At 37.7% G+C, this 27,751-nt stretch overlaps 1 protein-coding gene across 1 annotated transcript in view; it reads right to left on the bottom strand.

Moving 5' to 3' along the window:
- vil1 (villin 1) overlaps positions 1–27,751 on the bottom strand; it is a 108,871-nt gene that overhangs the window by 6,517 nt on the left and 74,603 nt on the right. Inside the window, exons 13-19 of the mRNA XM_028807317.2 lie at positions 27,317–27,475; positions 14,135–14,314; positions 11,823–11,968; positions 8,822–8,966; positions 7,473–7,661; positions 4,690–4,758; positions 3,471–3,605 (exon numbers count right to left, since the gene is read on the bottom strand). Of these exons, the coding sequence (XP_028663150.2) occupies positions 3,471–3,605; positions 4,690–4,758; positions 7,473–7,661; positions 8,822–8,966; positions 11,823–11,968; positions 14,135–14,314; positions 27,317–27,475 (1,023 nt within the window). The remainder of the gene's footprint in view (positions 1–3,470; positions 3,606–4,689; positions 4,759–7,472; positions 7,662–8,821; positions 8,967–11,822; positions 11,969–14,134; positions 14,315–27,316; positions 27,476–27,751) is intronic.

Raw genomic sequence — 27,751 nt, 5'->3', positions numbered from 1 at the left:
ATAATTTCGACTTTTTCTGCAGTTTCTGAATTTATATAATGTAAAGGGACTAAGTAATCTTGATAACTAAATTAACACCGAAAAATACTGCGATGATTAAAAAAAACAATAATATTTTCTTGTACTTCATATAGCATGCGTGGGACCTTCTCTTAAGAAATTAGAATGAATTAAAAAAAATCCACTACATATTTTTATCAGCCTAAATGGTGCTAGCTGTGCTACCTGTCTAAGATACATTGAAATCTAATTAATCAACACAGACCTCAGCATATTCATATAACATATACAGTGCACCATCCATTGGAATGCATTTTGTAATGCATGTAGTAATAAAATGCATTGCTTTTTTCATTCCTATAGGTGGCATATCACAAACATTAGCACTGCTTTTACGAATCCCATACCAAATGGCATATAACAGATGCATAGCCCCCAACAGATGACACTTGTCCTTGTATTAAGGTTGATTGTCATTAGGGATCATATCATAATTCAGCCTAGAATCAAGATGCAATGAATCAGTTCAGAAATAAAAACACTGTTTAGTATACAAATGTGACAAAACAAGGTCAATGTTGAGTCAAAAGTTAAAAAAAAAAATCCAAACCAAGAGCTTTCACAATATTTTCATTTTAAAAGAAAGACTTGTCTGTTGCAGTGTAACCTATGCCTATGGAAAAGCTTGCTCAAACCACTCTTTGTTTGTAAAATATCTGTTAAAAAAATCATTAGATAAAATAAGTATTATTGCTACCTTTGTCTTTTAGCACTCAGATCATACAAAAAGTCATTTACATTCTTCCTTCAATAACTTTGTATGATATTATTATTTATTCATTTGGAAAATTATAAATATTTGTTTTAAATATACACACAGTGCTAAAGTGGTCTGTTTGTTATATTACTCAGCTTCATCTTCTGTTTGTGTATGTGCTTCTCCAGTGCACTATATATAATTTTTTCCTATGTAATATATTATGAATGAGTTTCCCTAATCTAAAATGAGAGATCTTGACACATGTGATTAAGTAAGGAAATGCAGACAAACCAGATTAATGATGATTCACACGTATAATAATTCATATCACCGAGCCATTATTATAATGTGCTCGGATGTAACAGACATATTAAATCTCAAAAGTGATTAATATGTTTCACAGACCATATTGTAGTTCCCTTTTAAAAGGAATAAAGCTGCGTGTTTGCATTGAAGGATTTTTTTTTGATTTTCGTTAGTTTATATTGGCTACCTGTTGTCATTTCTCAGGGAACTGGCTGACAGGTCAGGAATACCTCAGCCAACCTTCACTATGTTGTACCCACTGTCCTGGAAGCCATTAACTGAACAAGGTGCTACATATGAGTTTTCTTAGGGAATGGTTATACATACTGTACATAAAACATAGCATGTTTTTGCGAACATAAAAAGGCAATTTTCAGCAATTTCCATTTCTCCTGATATAAAGTTTTATAAATGAGACCCCTGGTGTGGAATTTTTTTTTTTTTTTACAGGTGCCATGCAGCATATTGAAACTGGCATGCAGCATCTAACCCACATTGCATCACTTAATGGGGGACAGATAGTCAAGTCATCGTGCTTTGCGGTGCTCACTGTTTTACAGAAGACCCCAACCCCGATAGTCAATCATGTGTTCTAGCTTCATAGTGCATCGCAGAGGACAACCGTCCCCAACCTGGTCATTGATTGTGTGTTGTTGCTTTGTGGAGCTTGATGCTTCACAGGGGATCAAATTCGGAATAAATCCATTTTGAATTTGTAGATTTGTTGAACAGATTCACTCAGCAGTAAAAAAAAAAAAAATTAGAGGCAGCATAGGTGGCATCATGTCAGTCCTCAAAACGTTTTGGAGCATTTTGGATTTTGTAATTTCAGATTAGGGATACTCAACTTGTATTTTTATTGTAAGTTTAGCACATGTGACTGTTTTTCTTTAGTACCAAATGCCCCAGATAAGTTACTTCTGCATATTAATTTGTCAGACACAACATATGAGTTTGATCACGCTGTAAACTGTTACAAAGTTAAAGCATTTCTAAATAGTGGTGATAAGGAAAGTCACATTATAGAGAATTTTAGACTTATTTTAGTTGATAAAAAGCCCTCTAAGTATTAATGATTTGCAGCTCTAACTTTGTTCACACAGCAGGAGGATGACTGAAAGAATTTACAAAGTTATGACTAAAAGTATTGCATCTGAAATTACTTATTACAGTTTACTTTGGATTATAATAACTTGTCCGGCACATGGTACATGTACAATATCCTTAAAACGTGATAGAGTCCACACCAACTTGGTCTGAGCAGCATGGTCTTCCTCTGCCTTCCCATCTCCACTGTGAAATATACAGTCTTGAATACTTACTTTATTACTTACTAGTTGGCTTCCCTCTTTTTAAGGCGACATACAACATTTGAGAGACACAATTCGTTACATCTCTTTTGTTTTTCCAGTTGGTACAGAGGCCAATGAACTGCCTTGCTCTTGGCTACACAGTGTCAGTAGCAGGATTTGTAACAACAACCTCAGGGTCTGAGGTCCAAAACCTTAGCCACTGGTGCCATTTGCCTACTCTCTTGAAAGAAAGGCTTAATCCTAAAGCAACCCTAAAGCAAACTCTTTCCTCTAGTGCAGTGTTTCTCAACCTTTACCATCTTAATGACACTATTTTACCTAATTTCACCCTTGGTAAACCAACTACAAATGAAAGAGCATTGGGGGAGTAGGTCACAGATGAAAAAGAGATAAATATCGTGAAACACTGTCAATCCCTTAGGCGACAAACTCGCACACCTAACAACAACAACCTGCGACCCATTGGTGGTAGTCCAGAGACAGTGGTTTAGAAACACTGCTGTAGTGGATATGTTAGATATGGCAATACAATGTTTTTGGATGAAATTATGGCACAAATCAGGAATATACTCAATATTTTGCTTTTTTAGTCAGGTGTAACACACAGAAGGTACAAATGTACACACTTTTTCAAACAGTCTTTGTCCAGTTTACAGTTGTTGTGGCCAGGGCCTACCTCCTTGTCATTAGGAACAAGGCAAGAAGCTACCCTTGATAGGGCACCAGTCCATCACAGGGCAAACCAGTTCAGAGATGCCTATTAATATGTACATCTTTATTGATGTGGGAAAAAAAATGGAGTATCCAGAAGACTCCAATGAAGACTGAGTTGAGGACATGCAAAGATCACTGAGACAATGACCTCACTTAGGTTCAAAACCAGGACACCACATCCATGAAGCTCAGTTAGCTGCCACTTATATAAAGCAGTTAAGAGAAACCAGGGTTTAAACACAAGCATTTGTGCAAGAACGAAACTGATGAGGATACTTTCCTTACTAATAAAGCTTCATTGTTTCACTTGCATTTTTGAGATTGCCATTTAGAAAATCATAAATGAAATAGTACTAAAATTAATTGAATGTTTTTACCTCCTTCCTGGTAGGATCTACTCCTTCAGGCAGCTCATCAGCTTGTCGATTGACTAACTGATCTGCAGGAATTACTGGCAGTGGACCCATTGTCTCATTTGCGTTAATCATTTTAAAATCAGGTTTCATCATTTCCTTGAAAAAAAGGATGTTCATTAATTTTCATTTTTCATTTTAGGGCGAACATTATCTCAAAGCACTTTAAATAAAATCTATTGTCTATTTTCCATTCAGGTGGAAAACTCAAATTACAGCATGAGTTTAAAGGTTTTATGTTATTTTCCTGCTAATAATACTCAACATGAATTAAAGTTACATGTTATTATAAGTAAATTATACTTTATAAGACAATAAATGTTTTCTAAAACTGCTATTGATATAAAAAAAAAAAACATGTAAAAATCATCAGCAGTATCCTCCATTCCACTCCATTTATCTTTCACAGTGATTTTTATTTTTTAGTTTGTGAAGTTCTATGCCTTACTGTCTGGCAACTAACAATGACCAATGAGGTACAAAATACAAGTTCAGGAAAGAACCATGCTTGGTTTCCCACATTCGTGGCACAGACTTCAGTTGCATTTCGCTAGATACTGACAACATTATATTGACTAATATGATGCACTGTATGCCCAGTGCTCATCCAACACAGTAAGTTATAAAGCCTTGTATTGGAACTTTGACAATGACAGAAATAATCATTATGAAAAATGTTGTTTTACTTCACATTCTATTACCTGTATTGTGAGGAAGTATTCTTCTTGTGTGTCTTACATCCAGGTGGATATAGTTGTATTTTATTACTTGGTATACATTTGTTTTCAGTGATTGTCCAAATGTTTGAAATGTGTGAATTTTTCTCAATTTATACATGGAGAATACATTTCTGCTTCTATGAAATCTCTTAAAACAGTACCTATCCTGGTAACGTCTTTGCAAGATTCAAACAAACCCTAAGTAGGACCATCAAAGACCACTGGCAGACACCTGCACTCACTCCTTTTTAGCCAGGTTAGAGTCACCAATCAATCTGATCTGTGTTTGTTGGGGATGTCTGAGGAGACAGAGTAACTGGAGAAAAATTCATATGAACAAATTCTGTAAAGTCACAGAATGAGGGCCCAGGTTTTTGGTGCTGAGATGCAGCAGCACTAACTATGGCTGCTCTTCTAATAAATATAAAATCAAATTTAATGCCTTTAATTGTATACGGACTTACTTCTGTTAATTGAGCAATGGCAGAGGAATCTCCAAGTTCAGCTTTCAGTTCTTCATAAGACTTGCCATTCTGTAAAGTTAGAGAGATATTTGTGATATTTCATTTTTAAAGCTATGTACAAACATCGGAAAAAAGGTAAACAAATTAAAAAATTGAAAATAAACAGAAATTCAATATTTTGTATAAAACTTTTTTTTTAATCAGAAAAATAAATAAACAGTAAAACAAACAAATAAATAAACAGGACTCCATTGTTGAAGATGGTCCCCAAACCTCAGCATGTTAGGTCTCCTAAAAGAAATCAGAACCCTAAGGAGCATTATAAGAAGTTTTGTTCTTGAAAAAACTCAGTTCCTACATGAATGTATTAGCTTGTGCCTCTCTCTGAATCCACCATATTATCTAATACCAAATAGAAAGAGGTTTATTTATTGAAATATAATTATACAACCCTGTCAGGGTTATGACTGAATAATTAAAATTTTCGGAATATGTAAAATGTGCAAAAAGTTTAATTTAGTAAATCCAACAAACAACTTCACCTTTTTTCTCTTATTTAGTAAGTGTATCTTCTGCTACTCTTATTTATTTTCTGCATTTATTTATACATCATCATCCTATTGTCTTATTTTATATTACTGCCTGTACACACTTCCCTTCCTCCCATCTCCTCTCCCTGCAACTGTGGCACAAGAATTTCAACATGCTTTTGCAGTATATGTAACAATAAAGATCTTTAATCTCTAATCTAATCTAATCTAATCTAATTTTAGAGCAGCGCTTCTCAACCTTTAAGTATTTGGGACCTGAGTTTTCATAACAGTTTTAATCGCGCCCCCCCTAAGGTTTTTTGAAAGGAGCCCACTAATACCAATTTGTACTTTTTTAATTAATGATATATCATAGATGCATATTTTGTTATGGGGCGGCACGGTGGCGCAGTGGGTAGCGCTGCTGCCTCGCAGTTGTTAGACCTGGGGACCTGGGTTCGCTTCCCGGGTCCTCTCTGCATAGAGTTTGCATGTTCTCCCCGTGTCTGCGTGGGTTTCCTCCGGGCGCTCCAGTTTCCTCCTACAGTCCAAAGACATGCAGGTTAGGTGGACTGGCGATTCTAAATTGGCCCTAGTGTGTGCTGGGTGTGTTTGTGTGTTTGGCACCCTGCCCGGGATTGGTTCCTGCCTTGTGCCCTGTGTTGGCTGGGATTGGCTCCAGCAGACCCCCGTGACCCTGTGTTCAGATTCAGCAGGTTGGAAAATGGATGGATGGATGGATATTTTGTTATACCTACTTAACTTTTATCGACATTTATCTAACTCTGTATTTATTTTTCTAGCATCAAAATGTAGTTTAAGTTAAGTTGTTTTGGCTTTAATAGATGTATTTTTCATATTTTCCATTCTTGTTTTCTTTTTTTCACATCTTCGCGCCCCCCTAGGGGGCCCCGCCCCACAGATTGAGAACCACTGTCTTCCATCCATCCATTTTCCAACCCGCTAAATCAATACACAGTAACTAGCAACAAGATTCAAGTAGCCCATTCATCATGCTTGTATTTGTTTATTATTACAAATATCTTCTTTAAAAATATACATTTAACTCCATAATATATTTACAGGGCTGTACATGGGTTGTTTTTACAAGTTATCTTCTAATTTGGTCATGATTTCTTTTATTGGTAGATGAATATCAGTCTTAATTTTATAAATCACCACCCATGGGGAGGCCTTATCACAAGACGTGTCAGATATTCTTATGCCAGTAGGCCTGTGCTGATACAATATATACAGCAGAAGAAAGCTGACAAGAAAGTACTTCAAAGGAAGGCAGACAATGTCTTACCTTGAAATATTCTGAATGAAAGAGGTTCACAGACAGACATTGAGAAATTGGCTGCCAGAGGGTAGGAAGGGTGTTTTTTAAACACATTGCAGTGATACTAATATGAATGAAAACTTGGCTGGCAGGATTGGATGTTACTGGTGTGAAATACTCTATAGGGTATTTGAAAGCAGTGGAGATGCCGACAGGATCCCACCAGATTTGTTATGTTAATATAATAGGTTGGAAGAACCTTAATGGCAAGGATTTTGGAAGGCTGTGTTCATTATTTTTCTATTATATGGATTTAGCTTTAAATATCTGTTTATTTTTTATCAATAATCTGATACTTTCATTCTTTTGAAACATTGTTTCTTAGAATTCATTAATAAACAGAATTAAGTACTGTTATGGACTAAAGGCATGGCAATCATTAGTCATTTAAATATCTTTCAATTTCCATTTCTCAAATATAATACACATTAAAAATTGTGGGATCAGACAAGGATTTACTTCTCCCTGATGTATACATTTTAACATTGGGCTTTGTTGGACCTGACACAATTAAAAACATTTCTCTTTGAGCATTTTGTGAATTGGCTTTAAATGTATTTTTTCTCTTAAAAACATATAGCATTAGGAAGATAGATAGATAGATAGATGAGACCACTGGCAGAAAAAAAGCCTTTAGATCTGTCTAACAGGGTTATAGCAAACAGAGAGTTTGCAGTCAGCTCAGCCTATACCTTGCAGCTGTACCTACTGTATGATAATGCTTCAAGAAACATTAACCATCTGTTAAGTTGAAATTAGTTCTGTTTTCATCTCTGACCCTCTGCCTTTTTTCAAGTATTTTGTCGCAGAGTATTCTGTGATATATTTATAACTGCATATTAAAGTACTACTCACTACTCATACACAAGCAAAGTTGTTAAGTGGAAGGTATGAAATGTAATTCGACTTACGCTCCACTTGTGTGGATCCCAGGCCTTAAACCAGCCAGTAAAGATAGGAGGTTCAAAGCCCTGTTTGATTAAGAAAATGGGTGTGCCTGGGTCCCGGCCTCCTGGGTGAGTGTTCAGATAGTCTTGGGATGTGTTCATTGCCTCCTTTTTTTCTGACTCATTGGCTCCTTTGCCCACCCACAGGAATATCTGTGTAAAACAATGATTAACCACTTTTTAAACATTTAAGTATTAGCAACATTCACAATGCAACCAAATCCTTAGGCCACAAAAAAAAATCCATTGCCATTTTAATTTTGTTTAGCACTAACCCAAAGGGGGCAAGAGTCCTTTGTAACATTGTTGCCAAGGGACAGATGTAATGTTTTGAATAATTTTATTTGAATGCAGTTACAGGTATAAAACAATCATTTTTGCAACATTATTAACCAAGCAGTCACCTGTAAAATGACTTTTTTTTTTATAGAAAAGCTGACACCAATTAAGATCATGGTGCCCCTACCATCATTGTTAGTTATTACACTCATTCTACATCTATTATAGCTGTTGAATATATGAATATTATCAGTTGTTTTCAGGGGGTTATTTAGACTGATAATGAGACCTTGTTAAGAAGGAATTTAAAAGCATAAACCAAATACAGCCTCTACTGTTATTCATTATGTGTGACCTACAGACGACTGTGGTAGTTGTGAAGCAAATGTATAAGTGCACAGTTCAAATGACTAAGGGAAAACTTCTTTCTTTCTTTCTTTCTTTCTTTCTTTCTTTCTTTCTTTCTTTCTTTCTTTCTTTCTTTCTTTCTTTCTTTCTTTCTTTCTTTCTTTCTTTCTTTCTTTCTTTCTTTCTTTCTTTCTTTCTTTCTTTCTTTCTTTCTTGCCCATTGCTTGAATTTGTTCCTCCTAATGTTTTACAACTGCTAATCCTATCGGGGCTTTTGTCAGTTTCAAGTTACAACTAGTGACTCATTGCCTTCTTGCCAGGGTTGTTTGTTAGGATACTTGTTTATGCGATGAAATCCACATCAAACCCAATATTGTTGAATACTGTAATATGAAGAGGCTACTTTAAATAAATTTTACGTTTCTGGGCGTAAACTTTAATTACACTTAGTAACACACTGGCTCAGGTCTGTTTAGATTTGCCATTTATGCTAATGTTTTTGGGCCAAGAGAATGTAAACAAAAAAAATTAAGAAACCCTATTTCAGACATAGAGACTTGCCACTTTGCTATTGAAGGGCTAACTCTTTTTTTAGATGTTTATCTAGATATAAAGACCTTTTCTGAATTCATGCTTTTGTGGATATTTTGTATTTGTTCTGCTAATGAAAAGGCAAACAGATCTACCTGATCCCACACATCAAGAAGCATTATGTCATCTTCATCCAGGTCATCCTGATTAAAATCTGCAATCTCTGTGGCAATGAACCTTCCAGTTTGATTCGAGCATTCAAACAGACGGGGTGTGATGTCCAAGTGCTCTTCCTGTAGCCTTCAAGTGGGGTGTGGATAATTTGAGAAGGAAAGAGTGAGGAACACATAAATGGTTAGTGGCAACGAGTTGAAAATTCCTAAGGCAATAAAGGTTCAATGTGATTTGTATTAATTTTCTGACTCAATCAAAACATTATCACCCCACCATCTTAAACAGTCAAGATGATGCTATGTGTTGCAAATGTTAATCATTACTTGGTCAGAAAGTGAATGCCATAAACAATATAGATGTTGCTATAAAAATTGAACTCTAGCATGATGTAAACAAAATAAAGGTAAAAAATAAGAAAATAACAATTTCTAGTCAAAATAAGAACACAAAATAATCCTCCAGGCTCTCAAATGAAATCATTGCACCAAACAGTAAACCAACTTTGACAGGATTCCAGTTGTATTAGATTTGTCCATTCACCCAATTCAAACTGTCATGAACATATTTTGGAACTGTGGTGATTATTTCTCTTTTAGTATTTTTATTTTCAGAAGTTATTTTGAGTTTGTAATTTTTTTTAATGTTTTTTTTTGTGACATCAATGCAATTTGTCCATCCATCCATCCATCCATTATCCAACCCACTATATCCTAACTACAGGGTCATGGGGGTCTGCTGAAGCCAATCCCAGCCAACACAGGGCCGGGGCAGGGCGTCAGCCCACCGCAGGGCATACACACACACACACATCCACACACCAAGCACACACTAGGGACAATTTAGAATCGCCAGTGCACCTAAACTGCATGTCTTTGGACTGTAGGAGGAAACCGGAGTACCCAGAGGAAACCCATGCAGACACGGGGAGAACATACGAACTCCATGCAGGGAGGACCCAGGAAGCGAACCCGGGTCTCCTAACTGCGAGGCAGCAGTGCTACCCACTGTGCCACCGTGCCACCCACAATGCAATTTGTGGTGCATTTTTCTTCTAAACACTTACATTTCCTTCATTGTTTCAATGATCTCTTGTGCTACTGTGTTTGACTTTAGCTATGTGTGACTTCTCTTTATTATTAACCATAAATTCTTAGATACTTGATTAAATAAACTGGTCCATCAGGACTAATATCACGAATCTTATCTGTGTTGTGCCATCCGCTTTGCCAGTGGTTGTTTGGTTTCCCCAATGTACTGTATAATTCACGGTAATCCTCTTGGCATTTAACTGTGTAAACTATATTACTCTGTCTGTGCTGGGGCACAACACAGAAGAGCTACCTCGTCAGGCGAGGACTCCGCAGTCTATTTACACCTACAGGACAGTGGTCACTCTTTCAGTGATGAAGGTGTGCATATCCTGGACAGGGAGGAACTCTGGTTTGAGCGAGGAGTCAAGGAGGCCATTTACATGAAAAAGGAACAACCATCTCTGAACCGAGGAGGGGACCTAAGGGTACATCTTGCACCATCTTACAATGCTGTGATTCCAGCCATTCCCCAACTCTCTGTGAATGGTACTCATGGTCATTGATCAATGGACAATTTGCATATCATTGATCACACGGCCCATTGTTAGTCAGTGGTGCTAGTTTCGGTCATTATGCAAAGGTACTGTTTATAAGGTTGGAGAAACCTGCAGTCAACTGAGACTGAGGAAGTCACTTGGATGAGTGATGTAACATATCTCCCTGGAAAAGAACTATGTCCAGATGAACTGAATCAACTTTCTAAAAGCACCACAATGATGTCAGGAAAATATTTAAAAAATATTACAACAAAAATATGAATGCAGAAAAAAGTATACTGTGGTGACTGTGATGATTCTCAAACTAATTATAATATTGACCAAAGTGTCTGGCGCTACAACTGAAGGCTTTTACTCAAATAGTGGAAAAGCAACAGATTAAAGATTAAGTAGAAAACCGAGTATTTTTGACTTTGGAAACTGTATATAGCAGATCAGACTGCCATTATTAAAGCAACATTACTAACATCTCCACTAACACACTGAAAACATTGAAGAGTGCAACATAAAGTAAATCTGAAATAAATGGCTACATCTTTACTAGTGCATACTCAGAAAACTATAGTACAACTACACTGTAAACCCTTAAGCAAACACTCCTTTGTCAACATTGGCTTAATGCTGGTGACTGATAAGAAAACACCTGTGCTAGCTACAGTAACATAGTTGTTTAAAAATATGCCTTGTATTATACCTTACAATTATTTTATCATGTAACATGTGGCATTACTGATGTTCTTAATGAATAGATATGTTCAGGAGATTTGTCAGCAATATGTTTAAAATGGAAACAGAAGTTATAAGGAATATTGTTTGGAATCCTTCATTTTTTTGCAACATTTAAATAATATATGAGTTGCATTAGAGTATTATATTGGTTTGTTGCACCACCCAAGTCTGGCTCCTATGTTAATGTGATGCTGCTAGATAAGCTTCAGTGACTCTGAATTGAATTAGGTGGGTTTACTAATGGTATGCTATATACTTTGTGGTATTTTTTAAATATTACATGCTTTATGTAGTTGGAATTGTTTTTACTGGTTCATCATAACTCATCAGTGAGTTAAAATGGAGAATTTCCACCTTAAGTAAACATTAAAATATATTTAATTAAAACATACTGTACAAATTGGTCACAAGTGGTGAAGTGGCCACTATTGGACTGGCATTCTGTGATGATGGGATAATTCCCACTTTGTGAACACTGATATTAGAATGGTCCTGAACTTATATACAGGAAATGGTGTATTCACAAAAATGGAAAGGTGCATGAATGCCAAAAAATCTCCTATCATATGTACAAAGAGAAGAGTAGACATGATTCAAATGAAATGTAATAAAAACAGCCAAAGCCATATTCATTTATTTTTCTAGCTGGTGATTGAAGACAGTACCTTTTGTCGTTGGCATACTGCGATTTTCCTCCCAACACTGCCCAAAATTCTGCTGGCTCCTGTCCTTCAGCAATTACTATTTTCTCTCTTTTTGAAATGATGTCAGCTACCATCTTCCCCATTTCACGTTCATCGCCACTACAACCCTATGAATAGGAAGATATTATCAAATAAACCTACATGTTTTGATTTTACTTAATAGTCACAAATTGTCTTTTGTATGGTTAATAAATATGAACAGAAACCAAACAGTTGTAGTTTTGGATCAATGGTATTATTCATAAATACATCCATCCATTGTCTGACCTTGCTTAATCCAGTAATTGATAAATAAGTACAGTATATACTCACTATTTACACAGAATATGTTCCTTTGAGAAAAGATTAATTTGAGACAAAATGCCTTCTTGTAAGTGAGTGACTCAAAATATATACATTTAAAGATTTTGGAATAATTTAATCTCATTTTAGTAAGCCTAACATTTGAAACAATGATAACCATCGTCACACATGTGCGATTAGGAGGCAGCTAAAGGGCGTGAGTAACTGTAATACCATGTTAGACCAGGGGGTGGTGAAGTGTGCTGACTGTCTCTCTCAGTCTCTAGCAGACCATTCCTGGGAAATCCCATCAGGTTCCGGCACCACTGATGATGTCACTTCCGGTTCTGGTGCCACTGATGACATCACGTCCGGTCCAGGCGCCCAGGAAGATGTCACTTCAGGACCCAAAGACACCACTTCCAGTTTCCGGCATGGATGACATAATTTCCTCCTCTAGCCCTTAAAACTGCCATCTTACCTCCACTTAATCAGTTCCGTTTTGGACTCTGTCTTGTTAAACAACTCACTTTTTCAAACCTTTTGCAGCCAGGATCATATTATAGGAGTGGCTGCCCCAAACCATTGTGACTGTCTGGAGTCAATTTGTTACCCCATTTAATAGATAGATAGATAGATAGATAGATACTTTATTAATCCCAATGGGAAATATGTAAATTATGCAAAAAGTGCATTAGTAGGGATATGACCCAGAGAGGAAAACAGGATATACCAGTAGGTCTATAAGTATTTGGACAGTGGATACAATTTTCATAATTTTGGCTCTGTTTACCACTATGATGGACTTGAAATGAAGTAATCAAGATTTGATTCAAAAAACATTGTATGAGCCATTTAGAAATGACCATCATTTTTATACATGGGGGGGGGGGGGGGGCATTTTCAGGGGCTCGAAAAGTATTTAGACAAATTAACATAATCATGAATGTAACAATAATTTTCAATCCTTGGTTGAAAATCCTTTGCAGTCAATGACTGTCTGAAGTCTGGATCCCATGGCCTTCTCCAAACATTGAGTTTTACCCTGCTGATTCTTTGCCAGGCCTTTACTGCAGCTGTCTTTAGATGCTGCTAGTTTGTTGGACTTTCTGCCTTCAATTTTGTATTCTGCAAGTGAAATGCATGTCCTATTGGTTTGAAGTCAGTTGATTGACTTGGTCATTGAAGAATATTACACTTCTTTGCCTTGAAAAGCACTTGGTTTGCTGTCACAGTTTGTTTTGGCTCATTGACCATCTGTACTATGGTGCATTGTCCTATCAGTTTTGCAGCATTTTTCTGAATGTGAGGAGACAGTATAGCACTGTACACTTTAGAAATCATCCTGCAACTTCTGTCCGTAGTCCTATCATTAATAAACACCAGTGAGGGGCCTGCTTACACCGGGCTATGGAACAGACTGGCAAGCTGTTCCATAGCCCGGTGCTTGCCAGTCAGTTGTTTGAGCCCCTGAAAATGTGGGGGCAATGAATAAAAATGTCTGTCATTCCTAAATGGCTCATATGATATCTCTGTTAAACCCTTTGAATTAATGCTGAAAGCCTACACCTCAATCATGTAAATATTTCTTCGTTTCAAATCCACTGTGGTGGCGTATAGAGCCAAAATTAAGAGAATTGTGTCACTGTACAAACACCTATGAGGAGTCGGCCTGAGCCAGGAGGCTGGAGAGGAAATCAGACAACCTTCTTCATGCTTCACCTAACTTTTCCACATATACTGCATGATGAAGTGTACATTAAGCGATTATTTCATCAGAGATGCAGACTACATGTTAAGTACTCGATTTCTGAAAAGTTTTACTTCATTCTTTTGGTAAATCTTTATCATCATTTTTAGTTAGGGGAAACACTGACATTGGTTAATACAGGAGCAATGTTTAACCATTTGGTGCCCTGGATAACCAAATGCAAAAGTAGAGATACATTACATGTTTCTATGTAATACTGGCATACATTTAGTCAACCTACCTTTCCATACCAGAGGAAGCAGCATGTCTCTGATGCTAGCACAAACACATCATTTGAGTTGAGAGAAGCAGCCCGAGCTGGTACTTCAGTTGCCCTTGTGTTAAATTCACTGGTTCCATGGACATGGAAGAGACGCACAGAAGGCTGTGGTTCCTGAGATCCACTCCGGGAAGTACCACCCTAAGAAAAAAATGTTGGAAAGTTTATTAATTCAAAAACAATTATTTTTATATGGAAATGGTGAAAATAACAAATGATGTAGAAGCACTCAAAGAAAAGGTGCAACTAAAGATGAACCATGATTCATAACTAAACTCACACTTAGCCACGAGTTACTGCGATCCTGTCTAAAGACATAGTTTTCTCACCAGATAAGCTAAAATTGCAGAATGGTTTTGTCCAAAGCTGTAAAGTGACTTTCATTTGACCTCTGTTCCTTATTTATGTGACTTAGAACTGCTTAGTCTTTTAATCCCTGTGTTCTCCTCTTGGATATATGTTGTTGTACTGACCCAGTCAACCATCTAGGAACTTTGGTTTTGTTTGAGTTCAGGTTTTTCGTATAGCTTTAGGACTATTGTAGAATTACACTTCACATGCTTGTACTCTACTTTTGTTCTGTTTTAAATTTCTTGTCTCTCCAATTGTACGTGCAATTGTGGTTTGATTTTGTAACCCACCTTAAATAATGACATACACTAAATTAATTATTACTATTATTAATATTATTGTTAACAATGATAATAATAATTATAACAACACCATCAAGATTTCAAATGGCTACTTGTACATGTTTTACTAAATTCATTTTGATATACAGGTTAATCCCTATTGCAGCATGTTTTGAAATTTACAAGCAAAAGCAAAATAATGTTATGTAGTGTTTTTAAGAAGCATTGGATAATAGATGATACTACAATGTTTGTCTTGCCAAAAAAGACTTTGAGGCTCATGCTTGGTAGTAATCACCAAGATGCAGATGCTGAGATGGAGTTAAGAAACCAAATCTTGGAACAAACTTCAGTCTTCTGTAACACCATCCTAAATGTGACTAGTTTGATCTTTGCGGAGATTGTTAAAATAAAAACTGATCCAGTCAGTACAAAGAAAAGATGACCAATGTACAGTATATAACCCTGTAGACCACCAGCTTCAAACTGCCTTAGTATCTTCCATTAGTTTTTTGCAGAGACTTTGAGATTATGTGGTCTTTCAATATTTACAATCCACTGAGATCAAACATGTCAGTTTACTCAGCTATACTAATTTACCAAAGGCAAACTTGAAATGATTAAATATCATGATTTCACATCCCCCTGACTTCCACAGCCATAAACCCTAGAAGATCAAAGTGTTTACCCCACATGACTGAAGCTTCAAGACTAAAAAAGTATTGCACAACTACTCAATTTTTTTTAAAGTTTAACTTTAACATCTCATCAGGTCTTCAACTCCTCTCAGTTCTGTTCACAGAAATTAGAAGATTTTTGCATGACTGGTGCTATTCTGGCATTATAAATACTATAAGGATTTTTTATGGTGTACGTTAAGCTCAGACTAATAAAATGCCATTGGTTCTGTCTGTTTAGAGGAGGCAGTTTTATTTTATGTGATTACTTTTTCCTTTGCCATTTTCCTGTGCTGTCAGGTACAGAATAAGGTACCCTGTATGCCTTTTGGAGAAACTCAATCATTTCAGTTCTCTTGGGTTTGGATATAGATGGTATGGGTAGGAGGATGGGCTGGTTAACACAATACAGTAGTTCCAGTTTATGTTTATTTTCTCCTGTATTGACTCCTATCCTCTTCTAATATCTCAGGTTTGCAAAGACATTTTCTCGCTAACCTTAATTTGATTGACTGCTCATCTTCTACTAACGTTTTTTTCAAATAATGTTCTGTCTTGCCTTATAGACATACAACCCAGTGTTCTAATATCAATATGTGTAATTATCAGTTATTCTTCAGATTTGATTCTGGCTCTAAACTATCAATAATGTAAATTTCTGGTTTTAAAAGTTACTTAACCACGCTGCATGTCTTTCTAGTCTAAAGCCAGGCTTCAACATGTAGTTCAATAACACTTTCCTGAAAAAGTGCAGTTTCGCAATCCTTTATCAATTAGTTTCCTTTACAAATAATTCAGTGGCCAGGCAACCACACTTACAGAATCAAAATTTCTGAGAAAGTAGGTACTGTAGGTAGTAGGTAAGCTTGGGAAATATTCAGCTTCTCGTGGTTGACAAGCCTTATAAAAATAAAATTTCTATAGTGAAAATGGAAGGTCTACCTTATTTAAAAAATAGACAGAATTAAAATTAGACAAAATCTGAACTGGAGTTTACTTTACTGCCGGAATTTTTTCATTTGACTAAAATAGCAACAAAAGGGTGAACATATTCAATGACAACCTTAAGGCATTTTAATGAAATATGCTCTTTAAAGTGATATTGACTCATCTTATCCATTGCAAGGCAGCTTTATTAGATGCTACAGTTTATGAGGAAAAACTAACTACATCACTTTCAGCAATGGAAAAGATAAACTCTCTGATTGCCCTGAGTTTCTATGAGGTGCTGTGTTTATAGTGGTAGTTGTTATTAATTACTGTGTACTTAAAGACACTGTAAAGAACCCATTCTTGGTCAGAATTAGAGGTCTTTTTAACATATGAGCGCAGATATTCTTATTTTGTTAGCTAGAATTCTTAAAATTCAAATAATTACAATCCAATAAAGTTAATCCTGATCCAACTGGTTCAACTGGTTGTTTTGTGTTGAATGTGTACATATTTTCCCATGTGCTATTCATACCTGTTCATCGCTCAAAACTCCACCTGCACATTTCTATTCTGTTGTAAAGAAAGAGTGGTGGCTCTGAGGCTAGGGATCTGCACTGGCAATCGGAAGGTTGCCGGTTCAAATCCCATAAATGCCAAAAGGGATTCTGCTCTGTTGGGCCCTTCAGCAAGGCCCTTAACCTGCAATTGCTGAGCGCTTTGAGTAGTGAGAAAAGCGCTATATAAATGCAAACTATTATTATTATTAAAATATGAGTTGTTATGGAAGGTTAACTTCATGCTAAAAACTAGTTTCTTGAGGAATTTAAATCATGTGATGATTTTATTTTTGTCCCAAAGAAAATTGTATGCATTTTTGTGAATGAGAAATAATATCAATCCATCCATTATCCAACCCGCTATATCCTAACTACAGGGTCACGGGGGTCTGCTGGAGCCAATCCCAGCCAACACAGGGCGCAAGGCAGGAAACAAACCCCGGGCAGGGCGCCAGCGGAGAAATAATATATATAATAATAATATTTTTTTTTTTTTAAAGGCACATCTTGGTTTATGATGTCAGAAGCTGAGTTTAAAGGTGGTTGGTTGATAATCAATGAGGTATACAACAGAAACCCAGATAATATCAGATTCACATTATTTATAAAAATGTTCATAATATTAAATACCCTGTCACTGTTGTAGTAACCCATAAAATGGGCAATGGAATTAAATACAAAAAAGTAGATTAATTTTTTGGATTATCTAAACTGATGAGAGGATTGAAAATGGGGGTACCACAATGGTGCAGGGGCAGCTTTGCTGACTCACAGTAAAGGAACCAGGGTTTGCGGCACAGGTCCTGCCTAGGTGGAGTTTGCTTATTCTCCCCAAGTCTGTGTGGGTTTCTTCCGGGTGCTCCGATTTCCAAAGAGATGCAAGTTGGGTGGATTTGTGACACTAAATTGGCCATAATGTGAGGGTGTGTGTCTGTGTGTTCAACCTGAGATGGACTGGCGTCTTGTCCAGAGACTGGTCCTGCCTTGCACCTTATGTATACTGGAATAAGCTCCAGCCCCCCACAACAATTGAGCAGGCTTAGAAAATTATATGGTATGCATTAAAAATTAAGAGAAATCAAAACAGCAAGACAAAACAGTAAAACAAGCAGCTTCTAAGGGTCTAATAAATCCCAAAACTGGGTGTATAAGTCAGAATAACTTGCTTACTTGTCTATCACAAAATGACACAAAACATTCCCACACACTGCATCTCTGCCAAGCCCTGGACTTCTTTCCAGGTTCAGGTACCCTATACCTTCTAGTTATTAGTTACTATAAGATGACCAAGGCTCTAGGATAGCCTTTTCATTGCCTCACCACTTAAAGGAGCAATTAGGTCCTTGTTCTTCCTGCATGGGACCATGTGTTCCCCTCTGTCTGCCTGGTAATCTTTTAAACTTCTCCCAGCTCCCCTTGACCTTTTACTTAGAATACGCTGTGCATTCCTGGCAACTGCTGGGTTGCTTGTCATCAAGTGTCCTTGAGAAACATTTCATATTTCCACAAAGGCCACCTTTCACTCTCCACCTCTCCGGTGCTGCATCATTAGGCCTTGTAGGAGCTCAGTAAACACATAGGGTAGCGCCTTTCCTCCTGCACTAGTATAGTGAAGTGGGTCAGCCCTGCCAGTATAAGATTCCCTCTGCTTTTGAAGGCCTTGCCCTGTCCTTGGACAATGATAACTTTTCCTGTCAACAATGTCCTAATCCTACATGCGGAGTGATGCCTACCAGTGTACTCCTCTACCCACACCTTTGTTTACTGGCTCATCTGAGTTTCTGCACAAAGGCTTTTGGAGTTTAAACAAGATGAGACATTTTTTGATAGTTTCTGACTATACTTGGTACCTTCTCATTTTATACTGATTATATTCTTTTGTTATATTGTAATTAACATACTTTCAGTCCATATGGAGCCTTAGGTTTGTGTCCCCTTCAGTGTCCAGAGCACATGCCCCTTGAGCTACCAAAATGGTGCCTTTTGCTGTCAATAGCGCACATTTGTTATTATTTGTTTTTGAGGACTGAAGGAGTGGGTTCATCTCGGTGTATGGAGTACGCATCCCTTCAGATGTCAAAACGGCATCCCTTGGTGTCCATAGGGTTGCGGGATTGGGGAATTTCCAGAGCTTGTTCTGCTAGAGTTGCATAAATGGCACTTTTCGGTTTCTGTATATACTATAGTTTAAAATTGTTTGACCTCTTTTAAAAATATATCTAACTATAAAAATCAAGTAGATAAAGTCAACATTACTCATTTTAAATTTCAACCTTTTCAATACATTTGTTTCCTTTTGCAAAATGATGTAATTATTTGGTACTGATATTTATGCTATAACTTATGAAATTATTTTTGGTACTCTCTTTTTTTGTTCCATTTTTCTCTTGTACTGTGGTTCCCTATTATAGAACTTAAGATGCTTGATTTAAAGCAATGAGTATAAACAGGGGGAAGTTTATCAATTTGAAATTGTTTATGAAATAAATACTAAGTAAGCAATGAAGTATTAAGTTTTGTGTTTCACATTGGTGTGTATAGGTTGATAAATTCATAGGGTCAATATTGTCATATGTGCAGACTTGAGTAAAATTGTTACTTGCATGTGCTAATAGGTAAAGTCTGTGTTGTTATAAGGAAAACAGTTTTGACAATTTAATTGAAATGGCCATTCAAATGTGTATTCAGATAAATGACATTTGTTTAACACATCCGACCAGAAGACCTGCATTACCTGCTCCTTGTCTGTAATTTGAAGCGGTGCCTTTGGCTACCGGCTGGCCTAAAAATTCAAAGGTGTCCTTCCAAAAGCCCTACATTTACCATTTCTGAAAACAGTTGTATTCAGAGCAACAAGGAAAAGGTGTCACATGGAAAAGGTTAAATTATACCTCAGTGGAGTTTAAAATTATCACTTCTGTCGGTAAGTATGCTCTGGATTAACATTAGTGTGAGCAAAAAAAATTGCAAAAGGGTTTTCTTGTACTGGAACTACTTTAAAATGTAAATGACCTTCCCGACTCAGTTCATTCTATGTAAACTACCAATAAGAGTTTATTCCCTGAATGATAAGCAACTTGTTTATGGGTTTATTAACTAGGAAGTGGTGGCATGGTAATTAAGGCTACTGCCTCACATCTTCTGAATACTGGATGTTGTCAGTGTGTGGGTAATCTTTAGATATTCCAGGATTCCCTCCCATATCCAAAGACTTGTGAATTACATCAGTCGGCCTGGCTAGAGAGATTGTGGGTATGTGCATGGATTTACCTTGTACTGGGCTGGTAAACCTTTAAGAGTTGCACAATCTGCACAATATTTTCAAGATTAGGCTTTTGACCATCGCTTAAAAATTGGATTAAACAGCTTTAAGAAAATGGGTGGATGATTTGAACTTGAATCATTAATGTCATGATTAGGTTTATGCTACTTATTATAATATTGTACTTGTATTGGGGGTTATTGAGGTTGAGGATTCTATTCCTTTTATTATTTGTTTGAATTTCACAATGATTCAGTTGTTGTGTTTTGTTTTGCAATGTCTTGGACTCCATTTTAGGTCCTTAGTCCCCACCATCTTGTTATCCTGTTGTTAGGTCCACTTCCACGCTTTTTTAGGGCTGTATCCTTTGAGGTTGTGACCTGTGCTTAATCAACATGATGGGATAAAAGAACAGCTAGAAAGTAATTTTCTTTTCTGTTCTGTGAATACCATAATTCTCAAAAAAAACCTTGTGCAAAACTCTACTTGCGTTTACCTCAAATCTTTTCTCTTGTTTTGACTTTGATTTCCTTTCTTCTCAATTCCTTTTTCATTTTATGTCGGGCATCTTCCAATAGTGGTCAGAAAAATGTATTTGCCAGTACATTGACAGAAAAATTGAAAGTAACTAAAACTGGATTAAACAGCTTCAGAAAATTAATGGAAATGGCTCTACTATAAATATGTAGATAATTCACTAAATATCACTATTGGTGAACCAGGCTTCAGTTATATGGCAAGAACAACAGTACAGTAGAGTCTCACTTATCCAACATAAATGGGCCGGCAGAACGTAGGATAAGCGAAAATGTTGGATAATGGGAGGTGTTAAGAAAAAGCCTATTAAATGTCAAACTATGTTATAATTTTACACATTACGAACCTAATAATCATGTTTTACAACAAAACAACAGAAAAAATTAATTGAAAAAATGAACTTACAGTTACAGAATTGTCTGAAGTTAAATACAGTATTACTGTACTTAAAAAGTTCAGTCCTGTGATGATTTAAAGAAATTTTTGATCGTAGTCTGCTTTCCTGATGAGTGCCGTTTCTTCGCTGCAAAGTCCTGCCATCTTTGCAGCATCATAATGTCTATTCCTGTAGCTTCTTCTTGTTGCTCAATGTATTTAATTTCAGTTTCTAGAGCCTTAACTCCGTCACTCATATAGTCAACATCCGTACAAGCGTATACTGTTTACTACAGCATTGTGACTGTGTGTGTGTGTATGTGTGTTTGTGCTGTGACGTGCGTGCTGTGACGTGCGAGTCCCCATCTTGCACCCGAAAACACAAAGCTGAGTCTCAGTACTTTAGCAACACCAGCTTTATTCAGCTTGAAACAGCAACAGCGCGGTTATTTATTGTAGCGGGATCTGCCTATACACAGACACAGCAGTCAGGCAGGGTCGTGGCGAAGTAATACTGTGCCCTGCGCATTTATAATGTTCCTTGTTCCTTGTATCACCCATCGACGACAGGCGCTTATAGCATGTCCGCGATCTTTTTGGATTCGCTTTTACGGCGAACTGCTACAGCGCTGAGAGAATGCGATTGCTTTGGGACACTCTTCCGCTGGTCGTCCCGTTGGATGGAATCCCACAAGAGTTTAGAAACTCACTCACACCAGCCATGATTTTTTCAAAGGTAAAGTGCAGGTTAATTTGTTTTATTTATTTTTACTTTATATTTTGTATTAATCATTTTCATATGAGTAGTTTTGGGTTGTGGAACGAATCATCTGAGTTTCCATTATTTCTTATGGGGAAATTCGCTTTGATATACGAGTGCTTTGGACTGCGAGCACATTTCCGGAACGGATTATGCTCGCAAACCGAGGTTCCACTGTAATTAGAGTCGGGAGCAACAAAAAATAGACTACGCTCACACTCGCAACTTGCAGTTCTTGTTGCCGATTTTGGGTTTTTTTTGCAGTGGGACGTCGGATAATACAGAATGTTGGATAGGCGAAGGTAGGATAAGTGAGACTCTACTGTATTTCTGAGATTATAATGAAAATACTCCCACATTTTAACAAATTTGCTAGCTGCCCCTTAACAAATTAACATTCTATCCACTCATCTGCACCAGTTTATTGGCAAAACTGCTCATTCTAATTCATTGTGAGTGTTCAGACATCCCAGCTGAAACAGTTTTCTCTAATTTGCACTACTGGTCTTTGCCAGGAATGTGTGGCTGATTAATTTTTGTGTTTGTTTTTGTCCCACTGTATGTTAATCTTTTATTCCTTTTTGCCGTTCACTGTTATTTGGCTAACATTAAAGCCAATTTAGAGTGTTATTATTTTGTTCTGATATTATTAAAAATATTAATGAAACTAATGAAAGTTATTATAAAGTGGTGTTGTTTCACCACTGATATCTCCTTGAGACAGCTAGATTGCTGTCTCCACTCCTTACACTTGGAAAATCATATGAATCCTGACTTCCTATATATCCTCCTGCAAAACAGGAAAAACTACTGGCACACAATATTATGCAATGTTCGTATATGCTGTAAGACCATACTAATTGACCTGTAATTCATACCGATTAGACCTTATCCCCAAGGAGCATTATAAGGTTCACTTTGGCCATAATCCCTTTGCTCATGTTTGCTCTCTCTGCATCTTTTCTGTTCTGGTAATGCCCTTAGGTCTTCTCTGTTTGTTTACTACATCACTTTCTCCCACCTTGCCCCTAACACTTACCGTCACTTTGCTCCTGTGCTTGTTTTTTCGTAGCCGATGACCTTTAAGTTATTTTAAGTTTCCAAATTGTCTGTATCTAAAAAAGCTTAGCTTAGTTCAAGATGCTAACCATCAAAATTGGTGAGCTCAGGGGCTAGGTGCCAATATTTAAATAATTTAAACCACTTTAAGCACTGAACTGCTAAAATCAATAATTCACCCATGAAATCCATTGATCTCTAGATAAATTAAGCAAATTCGTTAATATGTTTTAGCAGCAGGTCACTATCTTGTTATAGAAATCAAGTGCTGATATTTCTTTTCTTGACTTTTCCTTCAACTCAAATCTCTTTTCATTTTCTTCAGGCACTCATCAGAGGCTCTGGAATGTTGAGAGCTGTAGGTGGGAGTACGTAGATTTTGGGGTGGGTTAATGATAGGGGACTGATGTCTATGTGGTTGAGTGTAGGAAGGTGCCAGGGGTGTTACTATGAAGCCATAGTTATTTTATCATATGCTTGTTGTTGTTCTTGAATATACAGGGTGAGTCAAAATTATGTTAACATTTGAATGGCAGAAACAATTTATTCACAAAACATACTTCATATGTGCAAGATTATTTAAGAGGAATGTCTTAACCTGTTTGCTATCACGTTCAACACTTGAACCACATGTGGCACATAAATTGTCCACAAAAATTGTACATAAGTATTGTTGTGGTGTGAAACTTTGCATACATGTTGGTAAATATTTTGTATGTCTTTATTTGTAACTTAGGCAAAGCAATGTAATTAGTTTTACATCAGTGAGAAGCATTCGTGTTTACTCCCTAGGACTAAGTCAGGACAGTGAATTTTACAACAGGGTTGGGAGAAGTGCCTCAAACAAGTTTGGCAAGTGATTCTCTGCTGGACTCTGACAGTCAACCCCCACAGGAAAGCCAGAGTGCCAAACTGGCAAGCTTCACCTTAACACATGGTTTTGGGGGCAGGTGTGAAAGGTATTCTATGCCCGATTGGTCTGAAGTATGACTGCTTGGAATTGGCTTGCATCAGAAGCACCATGATGCCCTATTGGCTGTAGGGGTTGGACAGAAAATCTATAAATTTGCTTGCTTTACCCCTCTTTCTCTCTTACCAACAGATAAAGGAGCATCTCACAACATGAACTGAAAAGGACAACACAATAAAGAGCACAGCTTGGAAGCCATGTTGAGATGGCATGTGGCCTGTTCTGAAGAAAGCTGACCACAAATGATGCCTTAACTAGAGACATTTTAAGTAACTAACAAGTCTGTGTGCCGTGTGAAACAACACATCACCATTTATCAGGTTGTATGGTTGCCAACATTCAAATGAACTTCAAATGAACATCAGCAGTAAACAGAGCAAGTATCCTGAGGCTGTTCATATCATTTCTGGGGATTTTAATCATGCAGATCTGAAAGCAGTTCTCCCCAAATAACATCAACACATAAAATGTGCAACCAGGGGAGTAAAAACACTGGACAAGCTGTACACAAACATCAGACAGACCTATAGGTCTAAACCCCTAACACACCTTGGCCAGTCTGATCACACATCCTTGCTTCTGATCGCTGCATATACCCCCCTCAGGAAACAAGCTCCCACTATGACCAGGACTGTTACCATATGGCCCGAGGAGGCCTCCCAACAGTTGCAGGACTGCTTCCAGAGAACCGATTGGGAGGTTTTCGATCACCAGGACTTGGAGAACCACATTAGGGCAGTCCTGGATTACATCAGGTTCTGCACGGACAATGTCACCAGGGACAGATGCATAGGGATTTATCCTAACAGGAAGCCCTGCATGATGAGGAATGTCCAGAGTCTGCTGAAAGCCAGGAATACTGCTTTCAGGTCTGGGGATGGGGCTCTTTACAGTGTAGCCAGAGCAAACCTAAAGAGAAGCATCTGAGAGGCCAAGGCAGCGTACAGAAGGAGGATAGAGGACAATATGAGGAGCAACAACACCAGGCAGGTGTGGCAGGGTGTTCAGCACATCACCGGCTACAAATCCAGCAACTCCTCAGCTGCTGAGGGAGACGCTTCTCTGGCAGAGGAGCTGAACATCTTCTTTGCCTGCTTTGAGGAGACACCAACAGCAGCTCCATCACAGCCGCCTGTTCACAACAGCAACATACTCATAGTGAAAGAGTGTGAGGTGAGGCGGGTGATGAGGAAAGTGAACCCGAGGAAGGCTGCAGTACCTGTGGCTGGATGGGTGCTGAAAGACTGTGCGGATCAAGTGGCCGGAATCTTCACTAGGATTTTCAACCAGTCCCTGTCCCAGGCCACTGTCCCATCCTGCCTCAAGTCCTCAATCATTGTTCCGCTGCTGTAAAAATCCATCACGAACAGTCTGAATGATTTCTGCCCAGTGGCACTCACATCTGTCATCATGAAGGGCTTTGAGAAACTGATGTGGAGTCATATCATCAACTGCCTCCCAGCAGACCTGGACTCCATTTCAATTTGCTTACAAATCAAAGAGATCCACGGAGGACGCTGTGGCCACAGCCCTTCATGCTGCCCTGACCCACCTGGAGCAGCAGGGGAGTTACGCCAGACTGCTCTTTGTGGACTTCAGCTCGGCGTTTAACACTATCCTCCCACAACGACTGGTGTCCAAACTGGTAAAACTGGGACTTTCATCACTCACGTGCAGTTGGATACTGGACTTCCTGCCTGGTCACTACCAGAGGGTCAGACTGGGTCCCCACACCTCCACTGCTCTCAGAGGGTCAGACTGGGTCCCCACACCTCCACTGCTCTCAGCCTCAACACCGGGATGCCGAAGGGTTGTGTGCTCAGCCCGCTCCTCTACACCTTCTACACATATGACTGTGTCCCCACTCACTATAGCAACAAGATCATAAAGTTTGCGGATGACGCGATGGTGGTTGGACTGATCTTGGGCAAAGAGGGTGAGCTGGCATACAGGGACGAGGTGGAGCAGCTGTCAGAGTGGTGCAGAGTCAATAACCTGCTCCTCAACACCACAAAAACGAAGGAGCTTTTTATTGACTTTAGAAAAAACAAAACTGACATCCAGCCACCCATCATTGGCGGGGCCTGTGTGGAGAGGGTCCTGGTGTTCAGGGTATTGAGCTGGAGGATGACCTGACCTGGAGCGCCAACACCAAGGAGCTGCTGAAGAAGGTGCAGCAGAGACTGTATTTTCTGAGAATCCTCAGAAAGAACCATCTCCCCAAAATCTGCTCCTTTCCTTTTATCACTGTTCCATTGAGAGTGTGCTCACGTATGGACTGTGTGTGTGGTACGGCAGCTGCACTTCCTCAGAAAGGAAAGCTCTCCACAGGGTCATCAGGACAGCGGAGAGAACAATTAGTTGTACCCTCCCCACTCTGGAACAAATCAACACCTCCCAATGCTGAAAAAAAGCAATAGACATTTCACAGGATTCATCACATCCTGGTCATTGCCTCTTCCAGCTTTTGCCATCGGGCAAGAGATACAAAGCAATGAAAACCAGGACAAACCGCCTTAACAACAGCTTTTATCCAAAAGCAATCATGGCCCTGAACTCAGAATAAAACTGCTCCATATCATTCTCCCAATGTGCAAAATAGACCTTAAGTCAACAAGTGCAATTTATATATATAACAAGTGCAATTCGTATATTTTGTAAAGTACTTTTATTACTATTAGGTTTGTTATTATTTTCTCTCTTCTTCTCTTTTAAACTCTTATGACTCACACTGAGTTGACTGCACCTTCAAGTTTGTTGTTCCTTTGTAAAAGTGACAATGATAATAAAGATCTATCTATCTATCTATCTATCTATCTATCTATCTATCTATCTATCTATCTATCTATCTATCTATCTATCTATCTATCTATCTATCTATCATATTGTTATTATTTATGAATATTATCAATAATACACTATTTAAATTGTAACTTAACCCCTGCTTGTCTTTTACTACACCTAATTGCCTGAGGTTATAAATGTAGAAGGGAAGGTGGGGAGAAGTTATATACTACAATATCTTATGAACAGTGGTAAGTCTGTGAGATGTGAATCATTCTGACAAAGGCTACATATTAATAATACAAAAGGGGGAAGTAGAGTAATATATTACTCTACCAAGACAAAACAAGTATATACACAGCAGTACCATTAGTGTTAACATAATTTTAACTCACTCTGTATTTTTTAGTAATGAAATTAATAAATCACAAAAATTAATGAACATAAATATTACCATTTAATGCATAAATGACTGGAAAAAAAACAAAAGGCAAAAAATACATTTTAATAGAAACTAAATAATATTGAAACTGCAGTTTTCTTTGCCTTGGACTAGCATTAACAGTTGTTTTACAAACTAAAAACAATAGCACTTACCTCATAAACTACCATTTTCCCCTTAAAGATGGCCATGAAGTGAGGAGGTTCCTTGCCCATTGACACTCTGATCTGTACAGGTTGCCCATCATACTTCTGATCAAGAATCACAGCTTGATATGCAGAAGCTGTGATTTCGTCCTTACTGGCATGGCGACCCTAAAAATGTTTATTAATCTGAGTGATTTTTTTAAAAACACTTCTATATTCATTCTCTCCTTCTGACTTTCCAAATTAATTTATATATTATAATTATGATTATCGCAGCTCAGATTTTCTCACAATGCAAAATAAACCAAATGCCTCTTAAATGGTGAAGCCAATCCAAAGTAAGTGTGAGTGTGTTAAAGGAACACTTTACACACAAATAGTAATTTTGTTTATGCTACCTACCCTTTAGTCTTCTGTAGTGATGGTCTAGAAAAAATGTAAAAG

Source organism: Erpetoichthys calabaricus, chromosome 8, assembly GCF_900747795.2.
Source record: "Erpetoichthys calabaricus chromosome 8, fErpCal1.3, whole genome shotgun sequence".
In the NCBI taxonomy this organism is placed as follows: domain Eukaryota; kingdom Metazoa; phylum Chordata; class Cladistia; order Polypteriformes; family Polypteridae; genus Erpetoichthys; species Erpetoichthys calabaricus.
Note: the sequence above shows the minus strand (reverse complement) of the source record. Positions and strands in the feature narration are given on the sequence as shown.